The sequence below is a fragment of the Heloderma suspectum genome, chromosome 2, assembly GCF_057233095.1.
Source record: "Heloderma suspectum isolate Gila_16-S chromosome 2, 16-S_ref, whole genome shotgun sequence".
NCBI lineage: Eukaryota > Metazoa > Chordata > Lepidosauria > Squamata > Helodermatidae > Heloderma > Heloderma suspectum.
Genome location: NC_139459.1, coordinates 293,866,918 through 293,886,846, shown reverse-complemented (window position 1 = coordinate 293,886,846; position 19,929 = coordinate 293,866,918). Strand labels below are relative to the sequence as shown.

The window sequence follows — 19,929 nt, the reverse complement described above, 5'->3', positions numbered from 1 at the left end:
AACAAGCCGAGAAGAGGCAGGTTGGTGCTTCGCTAGCCAGCAGCTGCCAACCAGAGGAAGAAGCGCGACTTTAGGCATATGGCTAGAGAGGTGCCGCTGCCTGGAGCGCCCGGGTGGCGATGTTTTCAAACAGCCTCGGCTCTTGGCGGCAGCAGTCTTCTGTCAGCCCATCGCTCTCCATAATATCCCTGCTTCTCCCCCTCCCTCGGGACGAGGGGAAGGAGAGCGCGGAGGCATTAGCAACCGGTCTCCACCTCCTCCCATTCTACCTCCTCCTCCTCCTCAATTCAATAGTCTCTTATGAAACCCAGGAGCAGCGGTGCAAGTTCAGCGGCACTATTTTAAAAAAAGAAGGGAAAAACGCGGGTGCTCAGAGATGCAGGAAGGATGTTGGTCTACCAGCTCGCCTCGCAAATGTGGCAGAGAACGAGAGCAGAGAGGCCAAATTCCCTTCAGCTGGTCCGGTTTGTGGGTCAGAGAGTGCTGACTGCAAGCAAAGGGAAGAGCAAAGCCACGTTTTTGTTGTTTTTAAAGCGCGCACATACCCCGCATCCACTTCGCTTTTTCTACACACACACACACAGTCTCTGTCTCTCTCTCGCCCTCCCCTTACCTAGCGGGGTGTTCTGGCTTGCTGGCTCCCCCCCCCCCCGCTCGCAAGGCTGCCTCCCAGTTCCGAGAGGGAGGGGACCGAGAGCGCGCGCTCCCTTTTCTCCAGCCAACCCGCCCGCCCACCTTTCCGCCTGTCAAGGCGCCGTTGCGCGGGGCTCCTCGCAGGTTCCCGCCAAAAAAGGAGCGTTTCTGAGGCGCCCTGGCTTCCCTGTCGGCGCTGCCCAGCGGTAGCTCCCCCGCCAGCAGTCCCCCGCCTTAGGTCGCAGCCGTCATCAGCTGCTCCTCCTCCCCGCCCCTCCGCTTCTTAGCCCAGCCGGGGGGTGTGCTGCGTTTGAGAGGCGGCGGGGCTGGAGGAGCGAAGCGCTGCGCGCCTGACTCGCCCGCCTGGCGGTCAGCGGCTGGGAAGAGGACGCCGCCGCGGTGACAGCAGCAAACGGCAGCGGCTCAGTCAGCCAGCAGGCAACGCGGCGCTGCTAGGAGCCGCTCAGGACCGACCAGCTCCGCCCCGGTGTCCGTGAAGCAGCGCGACACCCAGCAGGGAGCAGGCACTTTCCAAACTCCGCGCTGCTCCGCCCGCGCCGGCACGCGTGGGAAAGGGCTGTTCCTGCCTAAAGGGACCGGCCGGAGCGGGGGCAAAGCGCCTGCGTGGGGAGAAGGAGAAGAGAGCAGGGAAGCGGAGAAACAAGGAGTCAGCCGGGAAACCAGCGGAGGTGAAGGAAACTAGCCGCGGGCAATGGCGGCCCGAAGTAGACACAGCGGCGTCGCCTCTCCCTAACCGAGAAGCGGACTTGCAACTGTGCCGGGGGTCGGTCGCGGGTGTGTTCGGACCGGCGCCCGGGCTGTTGTCCCTCGTGGTTCTCAGTCGAGCTGAGCGTCCAGCCGCCGCCCATCCCAGCGCCCTGGCCAGCCCCTCAGCGACAAGGTGTGTGGCGGGCGGGCGGGCTGGGCGGCCATGGAGACCCCGGCGGAGAACCCAAGCAAGGCGGCGGAGTACCTCAAGGAGCTCAACAAGATCATCGAGACGCAGCAGGAGCTGCTCGAGAAGCAGAAGCTCCGGATAGACGAGCTCGAGGAGCAAGCGGCCCGGCTGTGTCACGAGAACGCTCGTCTGCAGGACGAGCGCCAGCGGCACCTGGCCACGTGCAGGCTGCTGGCACTGCAGCAGGGAGCCCTGCCCGCGCCGCCGCCGCCGCCGCCGGGGAATGGCCAGGAGAACGCCGAGGAGGGAAAGTAAGGACCCGGGCAGGGGAGGGCGGGGGAGAGATACATAACTATCTGCTGGCTTTAAAAAAAGAACCCACCTTGAAACAGCCCGAAATGGGCTTGGGTAGGTTGGGAAGGTCCGAGTGACTCAAGAGAGGTGGGGCTACAGAACTCGTTCTTAGGGGTTCTTGGCTCCTGCGCTGTCTGTCCCAAGGGTCACCGGGCGGGAGATGTGAGGTTAGGGCTGCCTGTGCTGTTGGGCAGTTTACGTGGCTATGGATTCCCAAAGCAAAGCGCACGCCTCTGCCCTCCACACACACCACCACCACCACCACCAAATCCCCCGACGGTTGATGACGATGTTTTGCCTGGTTTGCCTTCGCTTGAGTGCTGAGAGAGCGAACCCAAGTCGAAGGAGGGAAAGAGGCGCGCTTCCTGCCCCGGCATCCACCCTCTACTTAGCTGCAGTAGCAAGGGTGTCTCCTTAAAGCCGCAGCGTTCGAGTAATTTGCTCCCCATGTCTTGCTCCAGTGGGATGATTCCGGAATAAGCGTCTGGAGCCTTGCAGAGCTAGTCTGCGGAAGAACTCGCGCTAGTGCTTAGGGCTGCGACTGAGGAGCCCTAGCTCGAGAAGGCTTCAAAGAAAGATGTTTGGGTTGGACGTGTGCAGAACCCAAGTGGTGCCTTCTGGTTCTGGCTGGCGGGTTGGGCCTCTAGGCCAAGGCGAAGCACCATGGTTAGTGGCATTTGGAGGCTCCTAGTTGGAGTGAGGCGTTGCTAATGGAACTGACAGAATGAGGCTCAGTGAACATTGGCATGTGGCCACCCTTCCAAACTGTGACAGGTTCAAATCTAAACTTGTTGATCTTTGGGAACCTGCTTGCTCTCAACTTCTGTGTCTATTTACAGAGCGTTTTAATCTTTAATTAATCATGTACTGCTTACTGGGTATGGGGAGCTGCTTAACTGCATTACTGCTTATAGTTAAGGCCAATTCCAGAGTAGTTAAAGAGCTACACTTGCCTCTCTCTATCTCTCTGTCTTTAACTGCTTAAAATATAAATTAATGAATTACTTTAAGTAGGAGTGGCAAAGCCTATTTCTTAATTGAAGTTCACAGTGTAAAAGGTTTAAGGCACTTGCTTTTTGACTCTTGTTATATCATGTTTGGGTTTTTAAGAAGAGCATGCTGGATCAGACCAAGGGTCCATCTAGTCCAGCATTCTGTTCACATGGTGGCCAATCAGCTGTTGACTGGGAACCCGCAACTGACAGTAAAACTTTTGGAATCTTCTTTAAGAGAGGGCAAGAACTTCCTCCTTATTAAGCTGTATAACTAACTGCTTAGTTAGTTACAGTCAGCACGATTTATCTCATCTAGGACTGCAATGCTTAGCCCATATAACATTTTTAGCCAAGTATGTCAAAGTTATGACTGTTATAAAATGTCTTTATAATTAGACAGATTTAAAACTGACTATTTGTAATAAAGTATCCCCCCCACCCAAACCTAGTGATGCACTGTATCCTAGAAGAGGTATTCCCCTCCTGTGTGAGAAGTGGGATGTCTCTTTTAATATGGTGCCTCTTGTGACACATGTGTGCATCACTTAGAACCCATGACAACATGATTTTTCTTCATAATATACACTCAACAAGTGAGGGGCTGTAGGTAGAGCACCTGCTTTACCTACATGCCAAAAGTCCCAGGTTCAATTCCTAGCATCTCCAGGACGGGCTGGAAAAACTGCTGCCTGAAACCCTGGAGAGCTACTGACAGTTAGTGTAGGCAATACTGTGCCAGATGGACCAATGGCCCCTTTCTCAATATAAGGCCGATTTCTATGTCTGCAGATTTGTGAACAATTATTTAAGCCACAAATTGATGCAAACTCATAAGAATAATTGTGGTAGAGGGCTCTTGTCTATGCAGTTAGTATCCTGCAAAGGAAAGTGAAAAGATTTCTTGTGATTAGGTTTATGTGTCTCTAGGGTGAGTTCTACTTACACTGCAGAGCCTGATGGAGTTTTTGCCCCTTAAAAGCAGCGTATCAAGTAATAGTTGCATCACAACAATATGAAAAATCCAGGCCATATTTATAGGGAATGGCAAACCTTTGTCTTCATCTTGATTCTTTTACTCTGATACAGTATCTCCTTGGGCTTTCCCCCAACCACCCCCCTCTTAAATATGAGTGCTATGTCATACAATGCAAAGCACTGGTCACAGACTCTCTGGCTAGCACTGGTAGTTACACTTTTATTCCAGCAGCATGCAAAGATTTTAGTAAAACTGAGTTGCGATTGTAGCAATATATCCATGCATCTGTCTTGCAAGGGTGTTAGATAATTTCTACAGCAAACACTTTCAAAGAATAAACTCAATGGAACATCACCAATTACTTTTGCACAGAGCTGATTTTCAACCAGGGAGGTTAGGTTATAGTGGATTGCAAAGAACTGTGCTCTTATACTTGTTATCATTTGTTACTCAATGTAATGTGTCCCAGAAGCTCAATCCCGCGTTTGGCAGGCAGTTTCTTTAATCTGCACAATGTAGAGATGTGTTACTTAAATGTGGATATACTTTCTTCCAAGTTATACATTTAAAAAAAAAAAAATGGCACCACCCTTGACAATGAACAAAAATCAGCACCACGGGGAAAAAACCCCAAGCAATTTAATGGGACACAAAATAGTGAATATGAAGTCTTCATATTCACTATTTTGTGTCCCATTAAATTGCTTGGTTTTTTTCCCCCGTGGTGCTGATTTTTGTCCATTGTCAAGGGTGGTGCCATTTTTTTAAAAAAATGAATAACTTGGAAGAAAGTATATTACTGCTAGTTTTTTCCCCACATAGACCCATAATGTTCAACTGATTTGAAACCTGCTGAGGATAAATCCTTTCAAATAAATGATTAAAGGGCGGGGAGCTGCTCCTTAAACAGTTTAGAAGGCATATGTTGCTGTTCAGGAAGTAAATCTCCTGCTTTCATAACAAGAGTTTTGGCTTCGAGGACTCATTTTTTTTAATGCCCAATTAATCTTGTACATAAGAATTCATTGAATAATGTCTGGGAATGGGCCTTAGAAATGTGCTCAAATAGCTCTCCCTCGCACGCATTGTCTTATGAAGTGACATACAAGAAATAACAGATGATTTACAAATCATTACAATGATGCTTTGATAAGGTATTTCTCTTGACTCGTGGAGGGAGCAGTCTCTGAGCTACAGCCTTGACAACTCAGGCTCTTTAAGTCTCTTAAGTGGATTTGATGTTGGGATCAGAATTAATCTGGGATATTTATGGAATAGTTATAATCATTCTGAGGTATAGTCTGAAGGTCTCAATGGCAAAGTTCAGATTTACCAGGCCTCTGCAGTCCTGTCCAGCACGTAGGAGCTGAGGGGTGGGTGGCTAGGACTACCTCATATAATATGAATGTATGATTAAAAGATGCAAAGGTATAGGTAGAAAATGCTGGTTCTCTTCTGGCCCTCAAGAAGCCATCTCCTTCCTTGTTGAGCTACCATAAAATGCTAGGAGCTGTCTCTGCCTTGGGCAATCTGCTGAAATTAAAGCATCCACCTACTCATCCTTTCTAAGTAATACATGTATAACGTGTACATGTATTACGTACATGTTATACATGTTTATTATGCATATGTAAATTATGTATATGTATTATACAAGAATACATATATTGTTTCTCAGGAATATGATTATAGGAGCCACCATATCTCGCAGCAATCACAATACAAGAAACATTGGCTTCTTTTGCTCAGAGATGGAGCACCTGCTTTGCATGCAGAAGGCCCCTGGTTCAATCCCCAGCTTCTCCAGGTAGGGCTGGAAAAAAAATCCTGCCTGAAAACCTGGAGAGCTGCTGCCAGTCAGTGTCGACAATTCTGGGCTGGATGGACCAGTGGTCTGACTTGGTATAAGGCAGCTTCCTATGTTCCTAAGTTCATTAGGATCACATATCAGAGATCAGTGGAATCCTCCTATTTAATTATTCTCTTGTGGCCATAGCTCTGCTTCTCCTGTCTTCAGGTGACTCCATTCCCCCCACCCCACCCCGAGGATTCTTAATATTAATCAGTGTATGTGTAGTTGATGCCAAACTTTCCTTCTGTTTGAGTGACTTCTCTGTTCAAGTAACCCATGTAAACAAGTAATCATTCACACACGCACATACACACACACTTTAGCATTCGATTGTGCACATCAAACTTTATTTTTACTACATTTATTTATTGCCATGCTGCCAAAGCACTCAAGGGATTTTACAGTTTCCTATAACTTGCCATTTAAGAGATGTGATAAAAAAGAAGAAATGTGCAGAGTAGAAGAGAATAAATAAATGTGGGTACCAACTCTTTGATATATTCCATAATGAAATTCCATAATGACTTGGTGGAATGGCTATTGCAGGAGACAATTCGGGGAGGGGATGAGCCAAATGGGAGTTGGTCCCAGCAGGAAGCTCTGATGTGGCCAGGTGGAATGGCTGCTGATGGAAACAACAACATTCCTTCGAATCATGAAGAAGTGGATCCCTAGTTAGTTCACAGGTTAACACAGGTCCTCCTAGCGTTAGATCACATTCTTTGCCATTTATTTAAAAGCACAAAAGAGTCTAAGACAAAATGTATTTATGAACATCTCTCCTCTAAAGAAATGTATACAGTTGTTCCAAACCAGCAGAGAGGACCAGTAGTTAGCTTCTAGAAATACCACTCATAACCCAGAAGTGCTTCTTGAGGAAAAAGTTGTGGATTTTATAACAGACAGAATGTTAAGATCCTACACATTTTTTCAGAACTACCAATTCTCATGTGCAAAGATTTCTGTCCTAAAATACTGTATGCTAGATAGAGTCATGTTCTCCCTAAAAGATCAAGTTCACAGCCTGGAGTGCTTATTGATCTAGCACCATCATTATAATCTTAAGTGACCTCTTGGCTCAAAGTGCCCTTTTTACCAGTTTTGGTTGATTTGCTAGCTGTGGGCCTTACCTGGATAAAGATAGCTTGGCCACAGTTACCTATGCTCTGGTAACCCCCGGTTAGACTATTTCAATGCATTATATTTAAGGCTGCCTTTAAAAATGGTTCAAAAACTGCATTTGATCCCAAAGAGGGCTGCTAGATTACCAACTGGAACTTACACCTGCATTTTTTAAACTCCCAGTCCATTTCCAGACCCAATTCAAAGTGCTGGTTTTAACTGTTAAATTCCTAAATGGCGTGGGACCAGATTACCTGAAGGAGACTGCTTTCTCCCATATGTACCTACCTGAACCCTCTTCAGAGGCCCTAGTTTGAGCACCCCTGCTCAAGTGAGGCTAGTAACTACCAGGAAGGGGCCTTTTCAGTAGTGGTATCCAGACACTGCCATCCCTGTGACCTTCAGTGCCAGGTGAAGACCTTTCTGTTCACCCAGGTCTTTTAAGTAGCTCATCCTCTTAGTGTAAAAAGCTGTGTGTTTTAATTTTGGAATCACTGTGAGTTTTATCTTTTGCTGTATTTTATCTTTTTTTGCTTTATGGCTTATGTTTTATCTTGTATCTAAATTGTGTTGTGTTTATTGTAAGCTGCTCAGAGTTTATGCAGCATACAACAGTTGAAAATAACTAATTTCTTAAATATATTTCCAAAAATATAAATACACCAAATGCACTCATGTTCATGATCTCATTGGCCCCGTTAATATGTAACAGTAAATTTTGGGTTAATTAATTGCTCTGGCATGTGCTGCCATCATTCTGAATATGCAACCTCCAATTAAAGTTTATTCTATGATGTGCGAACCTGAACAGTCTGGCTGTGTTTGCACATAATGATAAACCGTGGTTTTTGTTAGTATGGGTTGTTGAATCATGGGTTGTCGTTACATACGAACCTGGAACTAAGGGTTGACTATGGATTGTTCATACTTCACCAGACCCCCTCTCCGGGAGACCAAGGTTGCTGAGTGCATGTACTGGAGGTTGGGCCCGAAGGGCAGTCTGGGGATTCTGCTCATGTACCGTCCACCCTGCTGCACGACTGACTCCCTGGCCGAGGTGCTTGAGGTGGTCTCTGATGTGCGTGTACAGTCCCCTAACTTACTGGTGTTCGGGGACTTCAACGTACATTCGGAGGCCATCCTCACAGGAGCACCTCAGGACTTCATGGAGACCATGGCCTCCTGGGAGCTGCACCATATTCTAACTGGGCCCACCCATGTAGCCGGTCATGCACTAGACCTTGTGTTTGTTTCTGGAGAAGCGGGGAGTGATCTGGAAGTCGGGGGTATATCCACCACCCCCTTGTCATGGTCAGATCACTATCTGGTGATGTTGGACTTCTCGGTTCCACAACCCCTCCGCAGGGGTGGAGGACCCATTAAAATGGTCCGCCCCAGGCGTCTTATGGATCCAAATGGATTCCTGAATGCGCTTAGGGATTCTCTGGGGCATGCCAACGGCCACTCGGTCGAGACCCTGGTGGGTGGCTGGAATGCCGCAATCACTGGGGCATTAGATCGGGTGGCTCCGAAACGCCCTCTCCCCCTGAACAGGGCTCGGACTGCACCATGGTTCAATCCACGGCTACGAGCTCTGAAACAGGAGGTGAGACGGCTAGAGTGCCGGTGGCGGAAGTCTCGCTCCAAAGATGATCAGACACGGGCTAGAGCTGTATCTTCAGCCGATCACGTGGCGGTGAAGGCAGCAAAAAAGGAATATTATGCTGCCTCCATCGCGTCTGCAGAGTGCTGCCCCAGGAGGCTGTTCCGAGTGGTCCGGAGCCTGGTCGGTCCTGTGGCTCCGGAACCACTGGAGCATTCTAAGGCCTCCTGTGAGGCTTTGGCAAGGCACTTTGCAGATAAAATTGATCAGATTAGGTGTGTTACTCTGCACACTGTGGATACAGTTAGTGAGCAAGAGGCGGCCTGTGGCAAACCGGTTTTGTGGGATCGGTTCCAGCTTCTTCCTCCTGATGAAGTGGACAAGGCGCTTTCATCTGTAAGGCCGACCACCTGCTTACTTGATCCTTGCCCATCTTGGCTCATTATGAGCTGCAGAGAGAGACTGGGTGAGGGGATCAAGGCGGTGGTGAACGCCTCCCTTGAGGAGGGAGTGATGCCATCAGCCCTCAAGGAGGCAGTGATAAGACCGCTCTTAAAGAAGCCCTCCTTGGATCCTCAAGTTCTGAACAACTTTCACCCAGTCTCAAATCTGCCATTTTGGGGCAAGGTGATTGAGCGGGTGGTGGCGGTGCAGTTGAAGGCACACTTGGAAGAAACTGATTATCTAGACCCATTTCAGTCGGGCTTCAGGCCTGGGCATGGGACAGAAACGGCCTTGGTCGCCTTGGTGGATGATATGAGGAGGGCTCTGGATAGGGGTGAATGCTCCTTCCTTGTTCTCCTCGACCTCTCAGCGGCTTTTGATACCGTTGACCACGGTATCCTCCTGGACTGCCTGGAGGGGTTGGGCATTGGAGACACTGTATTGCGGTGGTTCCGGTCCTTCCTCTCCGGCAGGTACCAGAGGGTAGCACTGGCAGAGGAGGTTTCGGACCCATGGCCACTTACTTGTGGGGTGCCACAGGGTTCCATCCTCTCCCCGATGCTATTTAACATCTATGTGAAGCCACTGGGGGCTATCATCAGGAGGTTTGGGGTGCAGTGTCATCAATATGCGGATGACACACAGCTCTACCTCTCATTCAAATCTTCACCAAGGTTGGCCGTAGAATCCCTTTTCAAATGTCTGGAGACAGTGAGTGGCTGGATGGGGAGGAATAAGCTGAAGCTCAACCCTGACAAGACCGAGGTACTTTTGGTGGGAGACAAGAGGAGGCTGGGGGATGTTGACCTGGTGTTGAATGGGGTACGGCTACCCTTGAAAGACCAGGTCTGCAGCCTGGGGGTCATTTTGGACTCCCAGCTGTCCATGGAGGCTCAGGTGTCAGCTGTGAGCCGGACAGCGCTGTATCAACTCCATCTGATACGGCGGCTGCGCTCCTTCCTTCCCGACCATCTGCTCCCATCGGTAGTACATGCCCTGGTCTCCTCTTGTTTAGACTACTGTAATGCGCTGTACGTGGGGTTACCCTTGAAGACGGTTCAGAAGCTGCAGCTGGTACAGAACGCGGCGGCTCGCCTGACTAAAGGCAGCTGCCGGCGAGATCACATCACTCCAGTGCTGAAGGAGTTGCACTGGTTACCAGTTGTTTTCCGGGCCAAATTCAAGGTGTTGGTTTTGACCTTTGAAACCCTATATGGTTCCGGCCCAGCCTATCTTAAGGAGCGCCTCCAGCAACACCAGACAGGCCGCTTAACAAGATCAGCCTCAGATGGCCTTCTCTCTGTCCCATCAGCCGGGACAACTAGACTGGTGGGGACGAGGGAGAGGGCCTTCTCTGTGGTGGCCCCCACTCTGTGGAACTCCCTCCCTAGGGAACTCCGTCATGCCCCCTCTTTAATGAGCTTCCGTCGTGCATTAAAAACGTGGTTGTTCAGGCAGGCATTTGGGGTGGGTTAGGGTATTTAAAAAAAAAAAATGGTATAATTTTATTGTTTTAAATTGTTTTATGGTGGGTTGTACATCGCCCAGAGTGGCTGGGTGACCAGTCAGATGGGCGATTAATAAATTTAATAAATAAATAAATAAATAAATAAATTGTTATCCACAAACAACCCACAAACCCACAACCCATGGTTGCTGTTAGGTTGTGAACTCTGGGTTGTTTAAACCATGGGTTATTGTTATGTGAAAACCCAGGACTGTGGGTTGTTCATGGGTTGTTTCACCAGGCTACAGAGGCAGTGGGCAAGAATGGTGTAAAAACCCAGCCACTGTACATGCCAGTAATACAGAGCTGCAAAGGCATGTGAGATACAGAGGGGAAGTGGGCAAAGGGGGTGGAAGCCAAACAACCCAGGAATTGAAAAAATAACCTGTGATTTGCTCAGTTTTCTGACAGCCAAATCATGGGTTAAGTCTGGGTAAGGCAATAACCCATGGGTTAATTAAATAATGGGGTTTTGTCCAGGTCTATGGGCTAATCATGTTTTAAAAAAACTACAGTTAACATAAGAACAAATCACAGGTTAACCATGGGCTGTTTAACCCATGATTAACCCACAGTGTCCGGGTTCACAAGTTGGGCCAATTGGAGGTTGCATATTCAAAATGGTGATTGCACACAGCCCTGGCAAATGATGAGTTAATTAACCCATTACTGGATACAAAAATCTGGAGAGAAGGCAAAAAGGACTGTGTATTGAAGATCCCCTTTATGTTTTAAAAAGTGTTATGATGACACAGTCTTCAAACAGTACCCTATCTTCTGACAAGAAACAGTTATAAGTTTCCATACCAGAGATTTAGGCAGATGTTATAGCATCATCTTATGTCTAGGAGTAATAATTAAGGTATCGTCCATAACTTAGTGATTTGGTAGTTCTACATGCTTTGCATGTATGGACCATCCCTTAATTATACATGCTTCGCATGTAGGAGGCCCTGGGGTCATTCTGCAGCACCTCCAGTGATGGTCTTGGATAGCAGGTGATGCTTGAAATTAAAGAGCTTTAGACATCAGTCTTATTCTCTAGCCTTATATCGGCCTCCATAAAATGATAGGCAGGATTTCAATCACCTGAAATACAGGATGTTTAATTCAAGTTTCCAATCTCAAGCAACTTTTTGAAGATAAAGTTGTCCACTCACTAGTTATTCCAGATGACCCCAAAACAATTTAGAAGATGAAATGATAGGACGTCAGATAAATTATTATTACTGCTTAGGACTGTTTATAGCTGTATTTCATGGTTCCCTAGTGATTGTCTTCTGGCTTCCTGTTTGCTTGTCAGGAGGTTCTCGGCACACTTGGAAATACTTGCTCAATTTAAATGACAGAATGGAGTTGAAAGCTTCTAAAAAGCTGATGACACATTACCAATTATGTTTATTAAATTGAAGTGAGTTGTCTCCTTAGTAAAATAGATAGATAGATAGATAGATAGATAGATAACAAAACAGTGTGTGTGGCACCTTAGAGACTACCCAGGTTATTGTGGCATGGGCTTTTGTACCACATCTACTTCATCAGATGCAGATTACACATGCCAAAATAAACAAGTTAATTTCTAGGGGCTGGTTCACACATACATATTAATTATTTGATGATTGTAACATCTAATAATGATTTGTTTGTGTGAATGAGCCATCACAGATCTTGATATTTTCATATCAATCAATGTTACATCCGACACAACTATTATTGAGGAAATTTGTTCACTTACTCAGCTTTTAGTCATCAAGTGTAAACCTTATGCTCAAACCTCAGGTCCAAACTGAAAGAAGGTATTTATTAAAGGAATATAATAAGAGACAAAAGGGAAAGCAGTGTGAGTAGTTGGAAATAAAGTAAAAAGCTTGCTAACCTATGCTAAACTCTATGGGCAGGATCCAATGGCGGCCCCTATGTCTTGCGGCAGCGATGTAGCGCTTCTGGGGGCAAGCCCTGAAATAAGCAGAGATGACCTGCCCCTTCCAGAAATAAGCATTTCCATTTGCCTCAGGAACCGCTACATCGCCACTACAAGGGATAGGGACTGCTTATGGACCAGAAATGGTGGGGCTGGCTGCATATGGACTGGGATTGACAGAACTGGTTGCGCACACCAGACCACCAGTGAATTCTGCCTGTTGGAGTAAAAGAGTCAAATGCAGAGGTCACCTGGAGAGATACAAAGCATCTTTGGGTGCTGAAAAGAGGAAATGACCTGTGACAAGTGTTACAGACCAAAGTGACAAAGGAATGAAGTTACTGACCACAGTGACAAAAGAATAAAGAACCATATTCCATTTGGTGGTGATTGTCTCGGGGAGGTGGGTCTGTGGAGGCAGGGGGACTTCCCTGCAGGTTTCACCAGTCAGAAGAGTGGTACATACTTTGGAAGATCCTCTTTTCACTTGGGGTGAGGGAGATGGATTATCAAAGTATTAATTTAAAATGCTTTAATAATCCTTTAATTAAAAAGGACATGACATTAGCTATCGCTGGCAGACTGGATATATCAAAAGGCTTCCACTTTGGTGGATCTAAAAGCCCCAGGAAAGACGTTCTTCCAAATGTGCTATATGGATGCCAGCATCCTGTCCAAAGATAATTGTAGCTTTATACAAATAGACACTGAAGGGCAGCTCCATGTCACAACATTCAGTTAACAGGGCAGACAAGCTCAAAAGTTATTTAAGCCTTGCATGTTAAAATGCTCTAATAATTGTATTTATTTACTTTTAGTATTTTTATACTACCTTTCTGTAAAAATCACCAAGGTGGTGTACAATATATCAAGATAATAAACACAACAACAGCATCATAAAACAAAAAACAAGAAAGCATTGTTAAACACTTTAAAACAACAACACTACTGAAAACAATTTCAAATGCCATGGTACAAAAATTTGTTTTGACACCCTTTCTAAAAGCAAAGAAGAGTACATTCCACAATTTGGGAGCAATGCAGGAGCAAGTTCTCTCATGCACGCCCATCAAAGCCGGCCTCTGACAGTGGTGGTATCCTCCAAAGGGCCTCTCTTATGGTGCTTAATAACCAGACAAGTTCATTACGAGACAGGTGTTCCTTTAGATAGCCAAGCCCTAAGTAGTTTTGGGATTTAAATTGAGCCCCCAAACAACTGGTAATCAGCACTGATCTTTCAAGATTGGGGTAACATGATCGTGATACTGCTCACCAGTTAGCTGCATAGCTGCTTCGTTTTGTGACCGTTGTAGCTTCTGATGCTCTCCAAGGATAGGCCCGCATAGAGTGTATTGCAGTAGATGAAACATGATGTGACTAAGGCATGATAATTGTTGCCAAATCAGACTTGGGAAAGGTTGTAGCTGGCGCACTAAATGTAAATGTGCAAATGTACTCCTTATCACTGCTATTACCTGAGAATCCAAGAACATCACAGGGTCAAAGAGCATCTCTAAGCTACAGACATGATCTTTCAAGGGAGTGCAACCCCTTCTAGACTAAGTCCCCAAGCTGGAGTTTCTACCAACCAACAGCACCTCCTTCTTGTCTGGATTAGATTTTGTTCACCCTTATCCAGTCCATTATCGAACCCAGGGAATGTTCAAAGGCATCAACTGGTTCCTTGGTATTAGGTGGCAAGGAGCAATAGAGCTGAGTGTCATCAGCATATTGGTAACACCTTAATCCAAAGCTTTTAATGACCTGTCCCAGTGGCTTTATGTAAATATTAAATGACATAGGGGACAAGTTAGAAACTTATGGAAGAGCGCAGGCAAAAGGCTGTGCTGTCAAACACTACAAATGTTTGACAACACAGAATGGGCAGCCACCTTTTGGACATGACCCAACAGGACCAGAACCGCTGCACTATAGTGCCCCCAAGGCCCAACCCAGCAAGAGGATTCAGAAAGCTACCATGGTCAGTGTTGGACTGGGAGCCCAGAGATCCGGGTTCTAGTCCCCACTCGGCCATGGAAGCTCACTGGGTGACTTTGGGCCAGTCACAGACTCTCAGCCCAACCTACCTCACAGGGTTGTTGTTGTGAGGATAAAAGGGAGAGGAGGAGGATCATGTAAGCCGCCTTGGGTTCCTTGCAAGAGGAAAAAAGGCGGGATATAAATGCAATAAATAAATAAAATCAAAAACTGCCAAAAAGTCCAAGAAAACTAATAGGACTATATTTCCCCCATCAAGTTCCCAGCATAGGTCATCAACCAAGTTGACCAACGCAGTCTGAGAGCCATATCCTAGCCAGAAGCCCCATTGAAATGGGTCCAAATAATCACAAATATCCAGATGTGTGTGGAGTTGTGAGGCCACCGCCATTTCCATCACTCCTTGGGCCAGTCTCAATGTGCCATTTTTGGCTATCTTTTGCTAAATATACTGGTCAAAGGAAGGCTTTTTTAAAGTAAAGGTCTTATTCCTGCCTCCATTAAGAAAGAGGGCATTATTGCATAACTAATCAAAACAAAACTTGCTTAGGACATTCTTCCAATGTGTGGAGCGCTGCATTTGAAGCCATTAAAACTTCACTGCTGAGTAAAGCAGTTCATTTTTCTCATTCAATATTAGGCCATTTATTTACATCTCTTTCTATTGCCAAATTTAGATGATGTGGATGCTACTGCAAATGCAACAGATCATGGTTAAATGTATATTATATATGGGTGAAACAAGTACAATAAAGTCTGCTATTAATGCATGATAACACATTTAAAAGAAAATGCAAAAAAGAACTTCATTTTAAATAAAGTGCAAGAAAAATAAGGGCAACAACAAATCACTTTGGATGTGCGTATATCAAACCCATGGTTTAGCTTATTAGACAGGCCTCCTATATCTCCTATATATATCTCCTATTAGACAGGCAGAGATAAAAATGATATAAGCAGAAAACATCAAAATATGGATGCTAAATTTAAGTTCAGGGGGCGTTCTTCTAGATTGCTGAAGGAACTTGTGTTGTTTTTACAAAAATATTGGAATCTGTTGAAATTTAATAAAGGCCTGAAAGCTTATATTCATACAAAACACAAATATAGCACAGTAAGATGTTAGCAACTTTTTAGAGATGAAAAACAAGGAGGATGAAATTCTTACTGATCTGAACAAAATGTAATGAGCTTTCGAAATACCTGGTTCTTTATAGATTACACAATTGCCATGAATGTAAGCTTCGTGACATTGTAGTCATGCAAACAATAATCAAAAGAAAATTAAATTTCTCGAAGTGTGCTTCCTTTCTGAGTGAAGCTGATATTGGTAAACAATATTTTTCTAAATTTGGCGTACACAATTATTTATATTTTATAAAGGGTGAGGATGTTTGGATTTTGGTAATGCATAAATTATCTATTTGTAACCCTTTGGGGATGTGTGGATAATGTCACAAAGTTTAGTCACTAAGTAGCCCTGGACTTAGTTGTAGCTGGGTGGAGTTTCCTTTGTCTGTTCTATTCTTGATAAATAGAAACTATGTTCTTGACTAGCTTTCTGATTAGTGTGTCCTTAAGCCTGGGATCTCAAATGTGACACTGTGACAATGTGACACCAGATGTGGTGTCACATCTGACACCAATGTGCCCCACAGACACGTCTTTTGGTGCCCACCAGGCTCCCTGCCCTTAGAATCATAGAATCTGCACCTAGGAAAAAGAAACCAAATGCCCTGTTACAAGATGGGGGATACTTTTACATAATTGTTGATCTACAACAATTCCAAGATACTTTTTGCTTGTAGTATTGTTGAGCCAAGTACCCCCATCTTGTAACTGTTTTTTTTCCCCTAGGTGCAGAACTTGGCATTTATCCCTATTAAATTTCATTCTGTTGTTTTCTGCCCAGTGTTCCAGGTCAATCAAGACCACTTTGAATTTTGTTTCTGTCTTCCAGGGTATTAGGTATCCCACCCAATTTTGTGTCATCTGCAAATTTGATCAGCATTCCCTGCACCACCTCCTCCAAGTCATTAATAAAAATATTCATGAGCACCCGGCCCAGGACTGAGCTCTGCAGTATCCCACTCATTACCTCTCCCCAGTTTGAGAAGATCCCATGGATAAGCACTCTTTGAGTCTGATTCTGTAGCCAACTATGGATCCACCTGATAGCTGTTTCATCTAGCCCACTTTGAGCTACTTTGCTAATCAAGATATCATGGGGCACTCTGTTGAAAGCTTTGCTGAAGTCGAGGTATATTATGTCCATAGCATTCTCACAGTCTACAAGGGAGTTTTGTTGTTCAGTCGTTAAGTCGTGTCCGACTCTTCATGACACCATGGGCCATAGCACGCCGGGCTTTCCTGTCCTCCACTCTCTCCCGGAGTGTGTTCAAGTTCATACAAGGGAGGTTACCTGATCAAAAAATGAGATCGTATTAGTCTGGCAGGATTTGTTCTTTTTGTAAAAAAAAATACTTTTTATTTTTGTCTTTATAAATGGAATAAACAGTACCAACAACCTAATCGGTAAGTACAGTTTCCCAACAATACAATATTCTCAGGAGGACACAGCAATAATGAAAAGGAGAAGAAAAGAAGAAATTTTTTTTTTTTAAAGGATTAAATTTAAACTCCAATACACACAGGCTTCAGATCCCATTCTACTTAAAAATTATGCCTATAACATTGGCAATATTACAATTCAATACAGCATAAATAACCTTACATTTCAATATCATATCATCAGTCTTATAGAAAGGAAGCAGGCCTACAATTCATTTCCAGTAACCATATATTGCCTTTATGTTAAAATATAATAGTAAAGCTTAACAATTTAACCAGCCAGAAATCTTACTAACCAATCTTATAGTAGTGATGATAATAATAATAATAAAAAGGAGATTAAAAAGGATAAATAATAATAATAATAATAATAATAATAACAAATCACTAGTACATTTTATAATGTTATATAATAATAAAGCTTAGAAGCAACCTTACAACAATCAGTAATACATTTTATACTAGATAAATAAATGAGTGGGCACATTTCTATACACCCTCAAACAGTGTATTTAAGTACAGTATCCATTTTAAAGAGAAAGGATTTAAAGAAAAAAGAAAAATGAGAGAAATGAGAGAAAGCAAACGGATATATGTATAAGCAGTTATCTCTGGCCTAGCCTGAATCATACAGACTAAACATAGCCACTTAACAAAACATGTTTGTAGATTCCAGTTCATGATGCTGGAACAGAAATCTCACGCATTTTTGCGTTTAGCCATGCCTCTGCCATTTCATGATTTAGGAACTTCTTCATCTGACTTTCAGAAACAATGCAAAATGTAGCAGAATATTTTAAGTGATATTGTAAGTTCATTTGTTTTGCCAGATTTTTCGCCTTGATGAATTGCCTTCTTTTATCAGCAACTACTTTGGTGTAATCCGGAAATAATATAACTTTATCTTGTTTCCAAAAAAGATTTCCGCCCCCTCTTGCCACACGCAGGATATAATTTTTTTGTGGAGATTCTTGCAAATTGGACTGTAATTGTATAACCAGTCCCTTTGGCGTTTGGCACACGGAATGCCTGCTCAATATCAAGTAAATAATCAAATGGCACAGGGATTATCTCATGCAAATGCTTATCTACAAAAGTAGACAAATTTACATCACTAGGCAAATCTTTAATACCAGTGATACGTACATTTGCTCTGCGTGTAAAAGCTTCCAGCTGGGAAATTCTGACAGAAAAATTGTTGAAAATAACTTGTGACGCAGTCTCTTTCACTGCCACCTGATCTTGCAGCTCGTTAACCTTCACCTCCATTTTTTGCCAAGAAGTGTTAATTAAATCCACAGCCCCTTGCAGAGCAGTGATGGAATTTTGAATTGTATCGAACCTCTTAGCTTGCTCAGCAAGTTGCGAAGATAAGGTTTTTATCAGAGTAAGTAACTCTGCTGTATCTTTGGTTCTTGGAGCCTTTGCCAAAGGAGGTGGTGGGTAGGGGTAGGTGGAGATACAGTTCCCTTATTTCTCCTTGCTGTAGCCCTTTCTCTTCAAACAGATCTTGCAGGTCCTCAAATATCCTCAATTATTGTTAATATTTCTTAAACCATTCCTCAGATGTTGTTGGTATTTCTTAATCCATATATTGCAATGGAGCATGTCAGCCCTGATTTCTCCTAATTAGATAGGAATTTCAAAACAACTTTTTGTGATGATTAAGCTTTGGGAGGCTAGTCTCGGAATCCAGCCTCCCTGCTGCTTTACCGTGAGGACTTTTCTTCCAAGACTTCATCCAGATGCTGCCTTTAAATTCCAGGGGAGAGATAAGGTTTATCAACCTTTTCAAAAGCTGTTTAAGATAGCGTCCTGCAGAGACTCCGTGGAATGCTGCCAGGGCGACATTGGCTCCTGGCAGGTTTTGTTCTTGACAAATCCATGTTGGCTTTGAGTAATCACTGCATTGTTTTCAAGGTGCTTACAGACTGATTGCTCTATAATCTGCTCCAAATTTTCCCAGGGATTGTTGTCAGACTAGGGATGTACGAAAGTCACTTACCTTTCCGCGGATTATGTTTATGGGGGGGGAGACATTCCGTCCCTCCCCCCGGAATCCTCGACCAGGGGGGGAGGTGATCCGTTCTTCCCCCCTGGAATCCTCGAACGGCCGGCTGTGCTCCACGGAGGCTCCGCGGAGCAGCTGGCCAGGCCCAGGCCAGAGCTGTCCGCAGCCGGATTTCCAGCCGTGGAGGGCTCTGGGTAAAACACACACAAAAACCCGCGTATGCAAATGGTGGCGGCTATGGCTGCCGCCATTTGCATTCCTTATTTTTGGCCATCTTAGTCTACGTAAATATTTATGTAGACTAAGATGTCCAAAAATAAGGAATGAAAATGGCGGTGGCTGTAGCCGCCGCCATTTGTGTATGGGTTTTTTTTTTTTAACCCAGCCATGATAGGCTATGTAAATCTTTATATAGCCTATCATGTCTCTGTAAAAAGACAAACAAAGAAACAAAGCTCCAGACTGCAAATGGCGGCGGCAGCAGCCAGTCGGAAGACCAGCCGCCGCCGCCCGCCATCCGGAACATCCGCCCCAGGTAAGTCTTGTCCCAGGGGGGATCCACGGGGGGGGGGGGGGCTGGCAGGCCATTCTGCCACAGATTTCGGGGGGCCAAATGTGCTGGCATTCGGCCTCACCGAGATCCATGGCGGAATTCTCTCACATCCCTATGTCAGACTGACTGGTTCGTAGTTCTCAGGTTCCTCCTTTTTGCCCTTTTTGAACATAGGGACAACATTAGCCCTCCTCCAGTCATCTGGCACTTCACCCGTCCTCAATGATTTCTCAAAGATAATAGACAGTGGTTCTGAGAGTTCTTCTGCCAGTTCCTTTATTACTCTAGGATGCAGCTCATCTGGCCCTGGAAATTTGAATTCATTCAAAGTAATTAGGTGAGCCAAAGTAGGAATTGAGCACTTCTACCTTTTCTTTGTCATCTGTTATCATTTTGCCATACTTATTTAATAGCTGAAGCACCAATTTCTGACCTCTGTCTTTTACTTTGCACATATCTGAAGAAAGCCTTTTTGTTGCTTTTAGCATCCC

General features: G+C 44.9%; 1 protein-coding gene and 1 long non-coding RNA gene across 4 annotated transcripts in view; one reads left to right on the top strand and one right to left on the bottom strand.

Moving 5' to 3' along the window:
* LOC146354840 (uncharacterized) overlaps window positions 1-1,739 on the bottom strand; it is a 100,308-nt gene extending 98,569 nt beyond the window's left edge. The window contains exon 1 of one of the 2 annotated variants that reach the window (XR_014788520.1): window positions 1,607-1,739. This is a non-coding gene — a long non-coding RNA (uncharacterized LOC146354840). Of the gene's footprint in view, window positions 1-735; window positions 842-1,606 lie in introns of those variants that run through there. The other variant, XR_014788521.1, reaches the window with a different exon arrangement.
* The window catches only part of IQSEC1 (IQ motif and Sec7 domain ArfGEF 1), a 576,206-nt gene continuing 557,200 nt past the window's right edge, over window positions 924-19,929 (top strand). Inside the window, exon 1 of one of the 2 annotated variants that reach the window (XM_084839949.1) lies at window positions 924-1,842. In XM_084839949.1, coding sequence (XP_084696075.1) covers window positions 1,565-1,842 — 278 coding nt within the window. In that variant the 5' untranslated portion in view covers window positions 924-1,564. The remainder of the gene's footprint in view (window positions 1,843-19,929) is intronic. The other variant, XM_084839948.1, reaches the window with a different exon arrangement.